At 47.8% G+C, this 16194-nt stretch overlaps 1 protein-coding gene across 2 annotated transcripts in view; it reads right to left on the bottom strand.

The window, feature by feature from the left end:
• pals1a (protein associated with LIN7 1, MAGUK p55 family member a) overlaps positions 1-16194 on the bottom strand; it is a 164387-nt gene that overhangs the window by 70717 nt on the left and 77476 nt on the right. For both annotated transcript variants that reach the window (XM_070878966.1, XM_070878965.1), the window contains one exon: positions 5990-6532. In XM_070878966.1, coding sequence (XP_070735067.1) covers positions 5990-6356 — 367 coding nt within the window. In that variant the 5' untranslated portion in view covers positions 6357-6532. The remainder of the gene's footprint in view (positions 1-5989; positions 6533-16194) is intronic.

Below are 16194 nucleotides of genomic sequence, written 5' to 3'. Positions count from 1 at the left end.
GAGATGTTAAAACAAGGCCCCTCTCAAGTGGACGTAAAAAATCCCATGGCAGTATTTCTAAGACAAGCAGGGAAGCTTATCCCTGGTGCCTTGGGCAATATTTATTCTCAATTAGCAGAACAAAAACAGTTGATCTGGTCATTATCACATTGCTGTTTGCGGGAGCTTGCTGTGCGCAAATTGGCTGCCACATTTCCAACTTTACAACAGTGACTACATTGGCTGTAAAGTGCTTTGAGACGTCCGGTGGTTGTGAAAGGCGCTATAAAAATCCAAGACTTTCTTTCAAAATCAGAGAAGAGATATTATCTCAACAGATTATAGCAGCGATTGAGGTGGGAAAAATATTTTCAGAATTATAAAACTAGCCTGATTCAGATCACCATTGGAGGTCAGTAACAAAAGGACTTGAACTCAGGATTAGCATTCAAAGCATAATGGGAGAATTGGGAAAGATTTTTTGGAAAGAAAAAAAAGGGCTATTAGAACATGCAATGCTTTGCCACAAATGTTTATTGAAGCTGGATTAATCATGACATTTAAGAGAGTATTAGATGAAAATATTACAAGAAAGGAGCAGTGTCATGTATTCAACCAGCATTGTAACCCATGTATAATCTGACCGAAGTTGTACACTGTGAGAACACTGACCACTAGGTGGTGAACTTGTGGGAGACACTCCTAACCTAGACCTTCAGATATAAAAGGGGAAGCTCCACCCACTTCCAGCACATGAGTGCTATGAAATAAAGGACAGGTCACAGACTGACCACCTCTCAAGCATGGACCTCGTGTGCATTTATACTGTATAGTAAGGACTATCAATGGTGACGAGGATGGGATTTAAACCACGCGAGCATGGCCACTAGCAGAACAGAGGAGAGGTACTGTGTTAAGGAATGGTTGGGACAGAGATTCAACATTGTTAAAGCAGCACACAGTTCTCCAGGCAGACAAGGGCAGTCGGGCATGCCCCAACATGTAGTCGAACCCAGAGGGGGAGTTCGACAGAGACAATGGCAAGCTGAACGGCGATTCACGCCATTGCAAGGGACAATGCGGCCATCAACACCTGTTAATGGCGCACTCAAGGGCAATAACAGGGGCAGTCAGGGACGATCGACTGGCAAGGGACCTTTTGTTTCAAACAGCAGCTCATGTTGGAGGCGTGGAGGCACACACTCAGACGGAGTTTGCAGAGGTGAGCAAAATACCTGCAGAAATTGCAGAAATGAACGCTGGGGGAAATTGCTGGAAGCTGAAGTTCAGCGAGTTCATGTGGAGCACGTATACAGTTCATACACCAGGACGCCACCGATAATGATGAAAGTGCTCCAATGGCATCCCAGTATCAATGGAGCTAGACACGGGGGCCAGCCAGTCCCTGATGGATAGCAAACAGTTTGAAAAGTTGTGGGCGTCCAAGGCCAGGAGGCCAAAATTATCGCAGATTGACGCACAGCTACGGACTGACACAAAGCAGATCATTCCGGTGCTAGGCAGCGCCACGGTAGTCGTGACCGACAAAGATTCGGAGAACAGGTTGCCACTCTGGATTGTCCCAGGGGACAGCCCCGCACTACTGGGGAGGAGTTGGCTTGCTGTCATGAACTGGAAATGGGGCGATGTCAATGCAATTTCCTCTGTGGAGCGAGTATCATGCTCACAGATCCAGGACAAATTTGACTCATTATTTCAACCCGGCATTGGCACTTTCATGGGGGCCAAGGTAGTGATTCACATAAACCCGGACGCCAGGCCAGTACACCACAAGGCCAGAGCGGTGCCGTACGTGATGCAGGAAAAGATAGAAGGTGAATTGGACCGCCTGCTGAGGGAAGGCATCATCTCTCCAGTCGAATTCAGTGACTGGGCGAGCCCGATCGTGCCGGTGCTCAAGGCGGATGGGTCGATCAGGATATGTGGTGATTACAAGGCCACCATCAATCGGGTGTCACTCCAAGACCAGTACCCGCTACCGAGAGCGGAGGACCTCTTTGCGACGCTATCCGGCGGCAAACTTTTTTCAAAATTGGACCTGACCTCAGCTTACATGACCCAGGAGCTGGCGAGTGAGTCGAAGAAGCTGACCACCATCACGACACACAAGGGGTTGTTTGAGTACAACAGATGTCTGTTCGGGATTCGCTCGGTGCCGCGATCTTCCAACGAAATATGGAAAGCCTTCTCAAGTCGATTCCAAGGACAGTGGTTTTTCAGGACGACATCCTCATTACGGGTTACGATACTGAAGAACACCTCCACAACCTGGAGGAGGTGCTACGCAGACTGGACCCGGTAGGGCTGCGACTGAAAAAGGCGAAGTGCGTCTTCCTAGCTCCAGAGGTAGAATTCCTGGGGATGAGGGTAGCAGTAGACGGGATCAGCCCTACTGCGTCCAAGACGGAAGTGATCCAGAGAGCACCCAGACCCCGTAACACAACGGAGCTGCATTCATTCCTGGGGCTCCTGAACTATTTTGGTAACTTCCTTCCCAAATTGAGCACGCTGCTAGAGCCGCTACACGTGCTCCTATGCAAAGGTCGCAAATGGGTCTGGGGGGGGACAGCCAGGAAAGGGCTGTTAATAGAGCACGCAATTTGTTATGTTCCAACAATCTGTTAACGCTTTTTGATCCATGTAAGAAACTTGTGTTAACGTGCGATGCGTCGTCCTATGGTGTCGGGTGTGTGTTGCAGCATGTCAATGCCAAGGGTCAGTTACAGCCGGTAGTTATGCTTCCATAAGTCTGTCCCAGGCAGAAAGGGGCTACGGGATGGTAGAAAAGGAGGCGCTCGCATGTGTATATGCGGTAAAGAAAATGCACCAGTACTTGTTTGGCAGGAAATTTGAGCTGGAGACAGATCATAAACCCCTAACGTCCCTTTTGGCCGACAACAAGGCCATAAATGCGAATGCATCGGCCCGCATACAGAGGTGGGCACTCACGTTAGCCGCCTATGACTACACTATTCGGCACAGACCGGGCACCGAAAACTGCGCCGATGCACTCAGCAGGCTCCCACGAGCCACCACTGAGGGGGCTACCGAGCATGCTGCTGAGATGGACATGGCTGTTGAAGCTTTCGGAAGCGAAGGCTCACCCGTGACAGCCCGTCAGATTAAAGTCTGGAAAATAGAGACCCGCTATTGTCTCTCGTCAAGAAATGTGTCCTGAATGGGGACTGGGCAGCCACGTACAGGGCATGCCCTGAGAAATTTAAACCATTTCACAGGCGCAAGGATGAACTCTCGATTCAGGCCGATTGCCTACTGTGGGGAAACCGCGTAGTCATGCCCCAGATGGGCAGAGAGGTGTTCATCAGAGAACTCCACAATGAGCACCCGGGCATTGTCACGATGAAGGCAATTGCCAGGTCACACGTCTGGTGGCCAGGGATAGACGCAGATCTGGAACTTTGTTTGCGCAGATGCAACACGTGTGCCCAGCTGGGCAATGCGCCCAGGGAAGCCCCCCTTAGTCCTTGGCCATGGCCCGCCAAGCCTTGGTCACGCATCCATGTGGACTACGCAGGTCCTTTCATGGGAAAATGTTTTTGGTTGTAGTAGACGCCTACGCCAAATGGATCGAGTGTGACATTTTAAATTCAAGCACATCCTCTGCCACGGTAGAAAATCTACGGGCAATGTTCGCCGCCCACGGTTTACCGGACATCTTGGTCAGCGACAATGGCCCGTGCTTCACAAGTACTGAATTCTAGGATTTCATGGCAGGCAATGGAATTAACCATGTTAGAACGGCACCATTCAAGCCGGCCTCAAACGGCCAGGCAGAACGAGCAGTGCAGATCAAACAGGGGATGCTCAGAATCCAAGGAGGTTCCCTACAATGCCGCTTAACACGCCTCCTGCTGGCCTACAGATCCCGACCACACTCGCTCACAGGGGTTCCACCCGCAGAGCTGCTAATGAAAAGGACGCTCAAAACCCGGTTATCCCTTATACACTCCACCATGAAAGAAATTGTCGAGACCAGGCGCCAGTCACAATATGACTACCATGACAGGAATGCGAGGGTGCGATGTATTGATGTAAATGACCCTGTTTTTGTCCTCAACTATGCTGCAGGGCCCAAATGGCTCGCAGGCACTGTGGTTGCCAAAGAGGGAAATAGGATTCTGGTAGGTAAACTTACCAATGGACAAATCTGCCGCAAACATGTGGATCAAACAAAAAGGAGGTTCAGCAACCCCATAGAAGAAGCAGAGGAAGAACACAATGTAGAGTTCACTCCACCACAGGTGACCGAACACAGGAACCAAAGGGAGGAGAGCCCAGTCACTGTGGGCAGTCCGGACAGGCCTGAGGCACCGCAAACAGCAGACACTCAGGCCAGCGCCCAACAACCGGAGCCCCAACTCACGCGCTCTACAAGGGAGCGTAAACCACCAGAGAGACTTAACCTGTGATCCCAGTCAGACTTTGGCGGGGGGCGGGGGGGAGGTAATGTCATGTATTCAACTAGCATTGTAACCCATGTATAATCTGACCTAAATTGTACACTGAGAACACTGACCACTAGGTGGTGAACTTGTGGGAGACACTCCTAACCTAGACCTTCAGATATAAAAGGGGAAGCTCCACCCACTTCCAGCACTTGAGTGCTATGAAATAAAGTACAGGTCACAGACTGACCTTCTCTCAAACATGGGCCTCGTGTGCATTTATACTGTATAGTAAGGACGTATCAAGCAGGAAAACAGGATTAGAGTAATTAAGTAATGCAGGAGATGGTACTGGCACAGACACGATGGGCCAAATTGCCTTCTATTGTAGTTTTAAGATTCGATACTCTGTTGACAAATGCATGGAAATTTTAGCACTAATGGCAAGACTTAAGGTGGAGAAATGTGAAGTTATCCACTTTGGTAAGAAAAATAGAAAAGCAGAATATGTTTTTTAAATGATGAGAGACTGAGAAATGCTGGTATTCAACAGCACCTGGGTGTCCTTGTACACAAATCACAAAGTTAACATGCAGGTACAGCAAGAAATTAGAAAAGCAAATGGTATGTTGGCCTTTTTTACAAAGGGATTAGAATATAAGAGTAAAGAAGTCTTATTACTGTTAATAAGGGCCTTGGTGAGCCCACACCTGGAGTACAATGGACAGTTTTGCTCTCCTTATCTACTTGCCTTTGAGGGAGTGCAACAAAGGTTCACCAGACTGATTCCTGGGATGAGGGGATTATCCTATGAGGAAAGATTGCATACACTAGGCCTATATTCCCTAGAGTTTGAAGAATGAGAGATGATCTCATTGAAATCTGCAAAATTCTTAAAGGGCTTGACAGGGTGAATGCTGGGAGGATGTTTCTCCTGGCTGGAGAGTCGAGATCAAGGGGTCACATTCTCAGAATAAGGGATTGGTCATTTAAGACTGAAATAAGGAGAAATTTCTTCACTCAGGGGGTTTTGAATCTTTGGAAATTCTCTACCCCAGAGCACTGTAGATGCTCAGTTGTTGAGTATATTCAAGAGAGATAGATAGATCTTTGGATACTAAAGAAATCAAGGGATACGGAGATAGTGCGGGAAGGTGGAGTTGAGATAAAAGATCAGCCATGATCTTATTAAATGGCGCAAGCAGGCTCGAAGGGCCGAATGGCCTCCTCCTGCTCCTATTTCTTATGTTCTTAATGTTATTACGGTAAATCGAGTGGTTTAACTTGACACTGGTCACCTTTGCTGTTGCATGTCATGTGAAATAATCGCAATAGTCTCATTTTCATGTCAAGATGGGAGATAAATCTGCAAACATTTACATTACCTGCTGTGCCATTACTCAAATGTAATATAAAAATGTTACTTCAATCATTCAGATTTGTCAAAATCTTTTAGCTCATTAAGTCGAGAAAATAGTAAAACTTAGGATGTCATGCGAGTACACAGTGTATAGACAAGTCCAGGTATTTCTGTAGCAAAATAACAATATTCCAGTACAAACACATTTTGTCCACTTACATACCTAGAACTTTAACTGCGTTGCTGGGACCCTCGAGAATAAAGTCCTCCTCTTTATCAAACGTAGGGTTATCAATGCCCACTTTCGGCTGAATTTGTGCCAGCTTCTTCAATCGAATGGAAGAATTAAGGTCAAACTCCTGCTTCTTTCCCTCTTCTTCTCGTCTACGACGCATATCATCCTGTTGCTGGCGAATCCTCTCCAACTGAGCACTTCGACGAACAGGCATGGTTCGTGAACCCAAGTCATCAGGGCAATCCACTGCCATTTCTCTGTGTCTTGGTGGCTCATCACGAGATGAAAGGTCTATGTTCTTAGCCTCATTATCTGATTCCTCTGCAACATGTCCATTCATGTATGAGGTAGTCATGATTGATCAAGCTGATCAACTGAAACTTTTCCACTTATCTTACTAATATCTGGAACTGGTATTTAAAAGTTGCTTCGGTTTTAGAAAATCCATGTTAATGATGGAGGTACTTCTTGTTGTGAAATTCACATGGCTGTGCACTTAAACTTGACAAGACCACTACAACGGAGACTTACCTAGAAAGAGAGAGAATGACTCATTAGAAGAAAAAACAAATGGAGTTTCACCCACTGGAAAATAGTCACTGAAATCCAAAATAATTCACAATATATGCTTGGCATTTATTGTCTCACATCTTTAGTTTTTCCGCCACGTTTAGGGTGTGCAAGCACAAACTCATATTCCTGTACGCTCTGCTATTGAACATGAACACAATCTCACCAGACTGTTCAATACAATATACAAACCAATGGTGCCCCATATTTGAAGTTATTTCACTCTTCAGTTTTTGTCCCTCTGGTTCCCCTCGGTCATCCAATACCTGAAGCAAAGATGTAACCAGTTCCCAAGTTTCTGTCACGATCACTTAGAACCAACCACCGAGATTCAATTGAGCTTTCTTGAGAAAAAGCACCGAAGCTTTTCTTGACATCTCTCTACACAGATCAGGAAATTGGGGAGGGGGAGTAAGCAGAAAATAAAACACATGGCCCATCTTACAACTCTACAGTTTGTACACAGATGGCTCAAAATTATTTAGTTTTGCCTGAAAACCCCATGAAGAGGCTTACTAGGGGACACTATTGGCAGCTGAGTTTTTACTGGCACCGAGTTTCTCAGGGAATTTTGTGCAAAAGATACATACACTCTCTCAGATCGCTGAATACCATGGGGGCGATTTTAACCCTACTTGCTCAGCAGAATCCTGGCTAGTGAGCTCTTTCTTGTCCGAAAGCTGCTATGATCACACCATCTGCAATTTTAACCTGCTCGCCTGAGCAAGCAGCAAGGATACATGCCCGGAGCCGACAGGGTCCTTCTTTACAAATGCATGTTGCGGACCAATGACATAATTGAGACCTGACTGTAATTTTAACTCAGGCTTGAGTGGGAAATCCACCTGGAGTTAAAACCGGGGCCCATGTATTGGAGGCAGAGAGGGAGAGAAATATCTTACTCAGGTTCATGTCCAAAAACAACTAGTCTTCCAGCCTGCCAACAAGAAGAAATTGAGGGAGGAAAATAAATGCGAGGGAAGGGACCAGATAAATTGTTCACGAAGGGAAGAGAGGGAAACTTACATATAATTAGTTCAGAAATGATTAGATACCAGCAGAAAAAAACAGTGGGAGTAAAACCAAGAAAATGAAACTGTCTGAAGGAACAATAAAGAAATGCAAATATAAGGCAATTACAAGAGAGGTTAAAAACTCATAAGACATGAAAGGAGACAAATACCTGTGTATTCACAAACAACTTGACTTGGCATTTCAACATGGATCAATTCATTTATCTCTTTCAATGTGGACTAGTGTATTTCTCTCATCAGATTCCACCTGCATGGCTCCCACTTTTTCAAACTGCTGATATTTTCAGTCACAACTCCACCCAACATTCAGTATCAGCCTACAGTCACGTAAATGAAACAGCCAGCTGGCACCGGTCACATCGAGAGTGTCAAAGGCCTCAAGTTTCCACATGATTTGCTCCTGATTTTTAGGAGCAACTGGTGTAGAACGGAGTATCTTAGAAATCGGAATTCTCGTCATTTAGTTTGCTCCAGTTCTAGTCAGTTAGAACAGTTTCACTTTGGAACAGAATTTTCTTTTTCAAAAGGGGGCGTGTCCGGCCACTTATGCCTGTTTTCAAAGTTTCGGCAGTGAAAACTTACTCCAAACTAACTTAGAATGGAGTAAGTGAAGATTTTTCTACGCTCGAAAAAACCTTGTCTACACTTTAGAAAATCAGGCGTAGGTTACAAATCAGGCGTAGAGAATGGTGGGGGGGGGGTTTAAAGGGAAGTTTACAAACATTAAACACTTCAGTTTTACAAATAAAGAGCCATCATCAATAATAAATGATAAATAAATCAATAAATCAACCAATAAATCAATCAAAAAAAATTAATAAGAAATAATTTTTTTTTTTTAAATCAATAAATAAAAATTTTTCCACTTACCGACTGCAGCACCGGGAGCCCTCCAACAGCGTGCTGGGATGCCCCCCTCAGTGTGTCTCTATCTCTCTGTCTGTGTGTCTCTCATTCTCTGTCTGTCAGTGTCTGTTTCTGACAGCGAGGGTAGGGGGAGAGCAGAGGGAGAGAAGAGGGAGAGCAGAGGGAGGGATGGGGGAGGGAGGGAGGGGGAGGGATGGGGAGAAGGGGGGGAGAAAGGAGATGGGGATAAAGGGGAGAAAGGAGATGGGGGAGAAAGGAGATGGGGGAGAAAGGAGATGGGGGAGAAAGGAGATGGGGGAGAAAGGAGAGAAAGGAGATGGGGGAGAAAGGAGAGAAAGGAGATGGGGGAGAAAGGAGATGGGGGAGAAAGGAGATGGGGGAGAAAGGAGATGGGGGAGAAAGGAGATGGGGGAGAAAGGAGATGGGGGAGAAAGGAGATGGGGGAGAAAGGAGATGGGGGAGAAAGGAGAGAAAGGAGATGGGGGAGAAAGGAGATTGGAGATGGGGGGGGGGGAAGAGATTGGGGGGGGGAGGAGATTGGGGGGAAGGAGATTGGGGGGGGGGAAGGAGATTGGGGGGGGAAGGAGATTGGGGGGGGGAAGGAGATTGGGGGGGGAAGGAGATTGGGGGGGGAAGGAGATTGGGGGGGGGAAGGAGATTGGGGGGGGAAGGAGATTGGGGGGGGGGGAAGGAGATTGGGGGGGGGGAAGGAGATTGGGGGGGGGGGAAGGAGATTGGGGGGGGGGGAAGGAGATTGGGGGGGGAAGGAGATTGGGGGGGGGAAGGAGATTGGGGGGGGGGAAGGAGATTGGGGGGGGGGGAAGGAGATTGGGGGGGGGGGAAGGAGATTGGGGGGGGGGAAGGAGATTGGGGGGGGGAAGGAGATTGGGGGGGGGAAGGAGATTGGGGGGGGGGGAAGGAGATTGGGGGGGGGGGAAGGAGATTGGGGGGGGGGGGGAAGGAGATTGGGGGGGGGGAAGGAGATTGGGGGGGAAGAGGGGGAAGGAGATTGGGGGGGGGAAGGAGATTGGGGGGGGGAAGGAGATTGGGGGGGGGAAGGAGATTGGGGGGGAGGGGAAGGAGATTGGGGGGGAGGGGAAGGAGATTGGGGGGAGGGGAAGGAGATTGGGGGGAGGGGAAGGAGATTGGGGGGAGGGGAAGGAGATTGGGGGGGAGGGGAAGGAGATTGGGGGGGAGGGGAAGGAGATTGGGGGGAGGGGAAGGAGATTGGGGGGGGAGGGGAAGGAGATTGGGGGGGAGGGGAAGGAGATTGGGGGGGAGGGGAAGGAGATTGGGGGGGAGGGGAAGGAGATTGGGGGGGAGGGGAAGGAGATTGGGGGGGAGGGGAAGGAGATTGGGGGGGAGGGGAAGGAGATTGGGGGGGAGGGGAAGGAGATTGGGGGGGAGGGGAAGGAGATTGGGGGGGAGGGGAAGGAGATTGGGGGGGAGGGGAAGGAGATTGGGGGGGAGGGGAAGGAGATTGGGGGGGAGGGGAAGGAGATTGGGGGGGAGGGGAAGGAGATTGGGGGGGAGGGGAAGGAGATTGGGGGGGAGGGGAAGGAGATTGGGGGGGGAGGGGAAGGAGATTGGGGGGGAGGGGAAGGAGATTGGGGGGGGAGGGGAAGGAGATTGGGGGGGGAGGGGAAGGAGATTGGGGGGGAGGGGAAGGAGATTGGGGGGGAGGGGAAGGAGATTGGGGGGGAGGGGAAGGAGATTGGGGGGGAGGGGAAGGAGATTGGGGGGGAGGGGAAGGAGATTGGGGGGGAGGGGAAGGAGATTGGGGGGGAGGGGAAGGAGATTGGGGGGGAGGGGAAGGAGATTGGGAGGGAGGGGAAGGAGATTGGGGGGGAGGGGAAGGAGATTGGGGGGAGGGGAAGGAGATTGGGGGGGAGGGGAAGGAGATTGGGGGGAGGGGAAGGAGATTGGGGGGAGGGGAAGGAGATTGGGGGGGAGGGGAAGGAGATTGGGGGGGAGGGGAAGGAGATTGGGGGGGAGGGGAAGGAGATTGGGGGGGAGGGGAAGGAGATTGGGGGGAGGGGAAGGAGATTGGGGGGGAGGGGAAGGAGATTGGGGGGGAGGGGAAGGAGATTGGGGGGGAGGGGAAGGAGATTGGGGGGAGGGGAAGGAGATTGGGGGGGAGGGGAAGGAGATTGGGGGGGAGGGGAAGGAGATTGGGGGGGGAGGGGAAGGAGATTGGGGGGAGGGGAAGGAGATTGGGGGGGAGGGGAAGGAGATTGGGGGGAGGGGAAGGAGATTGGGGGGGAGGGGAAGGAGATTGGGGGGAAGGGGAAGGAGATTGGGGGGGGTGGGGGAGGAGATTGGGGGGGGTGGGGGAGGAGATTGGGGGGGGTGGGGGAGGAGAGAGAAGGGGGAGGGAGGTAAAACGGGCCGGGCCCGAGACTGAGACTTCGGGCAGGGCCCGTCCCCAGCACCAGATTTACAGGTAGGTGGCGTTGGGTCGGGTCGGGGGGGTGGTGGGAGTGAGGGAGGTCGGTTCGGTTCGGGTCGGGGGGAAGGGAGGGAGGTCAGGTCGGATCCAGTCCGGGGGCGCGGGGGGGCGGAGGAGCGGGTGTCGGGTCCGGTCCGGAGGCGGGAGTCGAGTCGGGAGGAAGCAGGAGCTGGCCGTGGGAGGAGCCTTATTCACGCAGCCCCAGTGAGGCCATTCGGCCAGGGCTAGGGGCTGCGTGCTTCGGCCCCTCCCACACAGTTCCGGGCGCCTGGAGCTACTGCACATGCGTGCCCACTATAGCGCGCATGTGCAGAGGTCCCGGCACTGTTTTCGACGCAGGGACCTGGTTCCGCCCCCTACAGCTCCTGCTGCGCTGCGTCGAGGGCCAGAGGACCTGCAGGGAGGTGGAGAATCTGGAGGGTTTTTTTAGGCGCACTTTGTGGCGCGAAAAACAGGTGTCCAGGTTGGGACTGCACCGTTCTAGGCGCGGCTCGAAACTTGGGCCCAAAATGAGTGCTACCAAGGCATAGCAATTATTTACTAGCAGTGCAGAGGTGGGAGTCAGAGTTTAAAGAAAATAATCGGAATTTCAATCATGTTCCCAGCTAAGTAGGACAACCCCAAGTGTCGCTGATTTCTGCCATTTACAAAGCAACAGGAGTAGGCATTTCAGCTCTTCGAGTGTGTTACGCCATTTGCCCTGGGTCTCTGTCAATCTTGCTCTGATTAGCTGGTGCCGAGGTTGAGGAATCTGCTTCTTTCATTGGACAATGTGTTTTTATTAAAAACAAATCAAATCAAATGTTTAATCGAGTCTTTCATATAGCTGTATAACCAGAAGCAGATAGTTTCAAGATTGCTTCAAACAGAGTCTGAAGTAGACATGAAACAGGCGGAAATCAAATCTGCCAAACTTCACCCCAGGAAATATTTTGAATTTCAGAGTCAATGTATTTGACTTTTCATAAAATGCATTAATATTTCTCTCTCTGTATTCAAGTACTCTAAATTTGTCATTTGCTTTACTGTGATCAATTATGTAACTTTTCCTATATTATTAGACTTTACTGTTGAAATACCAAGTTGACAATATTTCAGGAGCCTCAAAATTAAATTGGGAACCTGTTGCAACATTTGGTTAGTGAGTTGGTAGCAAACAGTCATCAGGTGCAGCAATCAAGCAAATCACTAGTGAAAGTGAAAGTTGAGAAAAGGCCATAGAATGGACCTCACCATCATCATCATCATCATCATAGGTGGTCCCTCGAACGAGGATGACTTGCTTCCACGAGAGTTCACAGATGTTTCAATAAAGGACCCGATATTCCAGTCCTGAACTCCAGTTGAGGGGGTGGAAGATGCTTGTGCTTGGATTTAAAAAAAAACGTGTGGTGACTGTTGCACATTAGCCACCACACTGGCTTGACAGAGCTAGGCCTTTATCTAGTGGCAAGGATTAACCAGGACGACTGGAGACCTGCTCTGCTGCACGGATCTAGTGCGCACACATATCGCAGTGTGGGCAGGTCCGTGCTGCCCCTGGGCCCTCGGCTCTTCTGGGCCCCGTACCCTCATTTGCCGCACCTCCGCCACGATGTTCCAGGACCCAGCACTCCAGCTCTATTTATAGCCCTGACCTGCGGTGGTGTTCTCGCACAGGTCGGGGTGGCCCATGATGTTCCAGGGCCCGGCGATCCAGCTCTATTTATAGCCCTGACCTGCGGTGGTGTTCTCGCACAGGTCGGGGCGGCCCATGATGTTCCAGGGCCTGGCGATCCAGCTCTATTTATAGCCCCGACCTGTGGTGGTGTTCTCACACAAGTCGGGGCGACGCACGATGAACCTCACCATAGCTCCAGAGGCAGTACCCACAGCAACCAACACCACAAGTTCAACTATCCACCTCAAAGAGGCCAACCCAAGCACAACCTATGGATAATTTGCCAAAATACAGAAACACTACATATGAAAATTTTATGTGGCAGCAATAGAGCCAAGCTATCTCTGTGTCAATAATTTGCTACACATAGACAATAGAAAGATGTCGCAAGGAATTTCACAGAAGAGAAAAGTAGTGGGTGCTGAGGCTTTGTGGGAAGGCTTGGAAAAGTTACTGAAAGCTTGGTCGAAGAGATGAGTTTTGAGAAATCTTTTAAAGGCTGGGGGCCAGACAGAGAAGTGGAGGAGTTGGCGGAAGCTATTGAAGGCTCTGCCACCAGTGGTGGAGAGAAGGGCCAAACACGTCCCAGAGTCACAAAGTTTTCTTATATCCAAATGTAGCAATCCAGTCATTGATTGTTAAGAACAAAAACTGATCAGTGCATCAGATGCTGTTAATTTTTATTTAAATGGCTGCTCTGTGCTGGTTCAAAACAAGTGGAACGACATTATTCGTGCACAAGACTGGTTTGCTGTAAACAACAGAACCTTTCTGATTAAAGGTCATTGACCTGAAATGTTAACTCTTTCATTCTCCACAGATGCTGCCCTGACCTGCTGAGTGTTTTCAAGCATTTTCTGTTTTTATTACTGTAAACAAAGCTGGTTTGAATTGAACATCAACACTAATGCCTTTTCAAGGATTTCTGGACGTGGCAACCATATTTGTCCAACCCAAGCTTTCTCCTTTGATTATTCCGAAGCTGAGTGATAGAAGCTCATGTGTTGGAGCTTAAATCCAGCAAAAAATGAAGTGTGCTGAAACCCATGTTTTTGAATTTTAAATGTTGCAACCTAGACTAGCATACAGGACAGCAACAATTTTGGTATCAATTAAGTGGACACATGGTTCAGTGGTATTCCTATGCCCTCCTACTACATTTCCTAATTACACTCAGCTCTCCCCAAAGTAGAAATTAATTGAGAACACAAGCTGAGTCACAAATATCTAACATCTCAAGAGGTTACAGTCTGTAAAAAGTGCTAATTTCTATTAATATATCGGCAAGATCAAATTTACCCGTTTTAAGGAACATTTGAATTCTAATCTTCATCTAAAAGACAACATAATCCAAGACTTCAAATTATATATTGAGAGGGGAAAGGAAGAGGAAAGTTTAATCTATACAGATGACAACATTTCTAAGTGCTGTGCTGGAAGAGAGAGAAAAAATAAGCAAGCTTGAATATTTTAAATTTCATTCTTAAAGGAAAACATGGAGTCACCTTCAACTTGTTATTCAATATCACAAATTGTTTAGATAAGTTAGCTTTTTCAACCAAAAAATTGCATTCCATTTGTCTTCAGTCCAAGCTCTGACCTTTGAACAGAGGCACAGGAGCAAATGTTCCCTTTAAGCTGCACAGCCATACAGCACTCCAGGGGTCCTGTGTCGAGGATGATCCGGCTATTAATTGAAAAAAAACACGCACACGCAAACTTTTGAATGGGGCACACAGCTCATTAAAGGGGCCGCATGGCCCCAAATTTTGTTTACAGGGAACATTGAACAGGAGTAGGCCATTCTGCCCCTTGAGTCTGTTCTGACATTCAATGTAAACATGGCTGACCTGTATCCTAACTCCATCCACCCACCTTGGCTCCATATCCCTCAATACTCCTGGCTAGCAAAAATCTAATTGATCTCAGATTGCAAATTATGAATTGAGCTAGCATCTACTGCTTTTTGTGGGAGAGTTCCACACTTCTCCCACCCTTTTGTTTCCCCAACATCTCTCCTGAATGGCCTGGCTGTAATTTTAAGGTTATGTCCCCTTGTCCTAGACTCCACCACCGGCAGAAAAAGTTTCTCTCTATCTTCCCTATCAATTCCTTTCAAAATCCTAAAAACCTCAATCAAATCACCCCTTAACTTTCTATCTTCCAGGGAATATAAACTTAGTTTGTGTAATCTCTCCTCACAATTTAACCCCTGGAGCACTGGTAACATTCTGATGAATCTGCACTGCACTCCATCCAAGGCAGATATATCCTTTTCACAGTGCAGGGCCCAGAACTGTACACAGTACTCCAGATGTGGTCTAACCAGGGCTTTGTATCGCTATAGCAAAACTTCCTTCCCATTATATTCTAGCCCTCGAGATATAAAGGTTAACATATCATTAGTCATTTTGATTATTTTTTGAACCTGACTACCACTACATTTAGTGATCTGTGTACATGGACCCCTAAATCTCTTTGTTCCCAGCTTTTTATCATTTATAAAATAATTGGATCGATCTTTATGACAATGTAATTTGCTGTTTGCTTGAAGAGATCAATATGTAGGATTTTTAAGTTTCTTAATGACATTATCACTCAGTTTGAAACACTTCTCTTACCGCCCTCACCATCACATTTTTTTTTAAGATTCTTCCTGCTCAACAACTGCAGCACTGTGCCATTTGGAATTTTATGTTGAGAAACAAAAAAGAATCCATATGGCAACAGTAATCTATGGTGTAGATTAAAATAAAATTACAAAACATCTAAATGTTGCTAAAATTGAAATACATTTCATTTTCATAGATTTAAGCAAAATAGATTTGTTGAACACACAAGTAAAGCAAACCCAAATTTTGCAACACAAGGGTTGTTGGAATAAGCAGATTTCTGATTCCTTAAGCCGGAGAGTTTTAATTGCTCAGAAGTAACTATCCCTTTAACTCTTTTAGAGCGCTATATTCAGCACCAAGTCAAATTAGTCCTTTGGAGAAGTGACAGCAAACCAATTCATCTGTGCTTCTAGTTATTCCTAAGAGGCCTCGGAGCCAAACGAAACTCTAATAATCAATCTCGAACTCAATGCCTGAAAAAATCCAATTGTTGATAAAAAAAAACATGTTTTATTCAGGATTTCATCAAACTATATGGAAAAAAAGACAAAGGAACACACGGTTGACAAGGATACTATCAGTAACTTACAGTTGTTTTCAGTATAATTTCATATACATGGGGTGAACAGGGTAAAATAATAAAGCATGGAACACTTCAATTCATATATTAATGGATATTCATTTAATTAGTTGTATGATGGGGTATAAGCCTGATGGTGGCAGTTGCCTGACAACTGCAGAGCACCAGAGGTAAGCAGTTTCTGCAAGGACAAAAGAGCACTCCCTTTTCATGGCCTGGGTACTCTTCCATCCCCGGGCAGGATCCTGTGCTGGGATTAGGGCCATCAATTAAACCAAAGTCATAGACCCAAGAAGAGAGCAGCAGCCAGAAAGCTCTGGGGTTCAAAGGTCATCCAGAGAAGATAAGGATTTAAAATACCGTTTTGCCATCTTCGGGATGCTGCTGAGAGTCCTGAAGACTCTCCAGTTTGTGGAGA

Source organism: Pristiophorus japonicus, chromosome 4, assembly GCF_044704955.1.
Source record: "Pristiophorus japonicus isolate sPriJap1 chromosome 4, sPriJap1.hap1, whole genome shotgun sequence".
NCBI lineage: Eukaryota > Metazoa > Chordata > Chondrichthyes > Pristiophoridae > Pristiophorus > Pristiophorus japonicus.
This window is presented reverse-complemented; position numbering and strand designations above follow the sequence as displayed.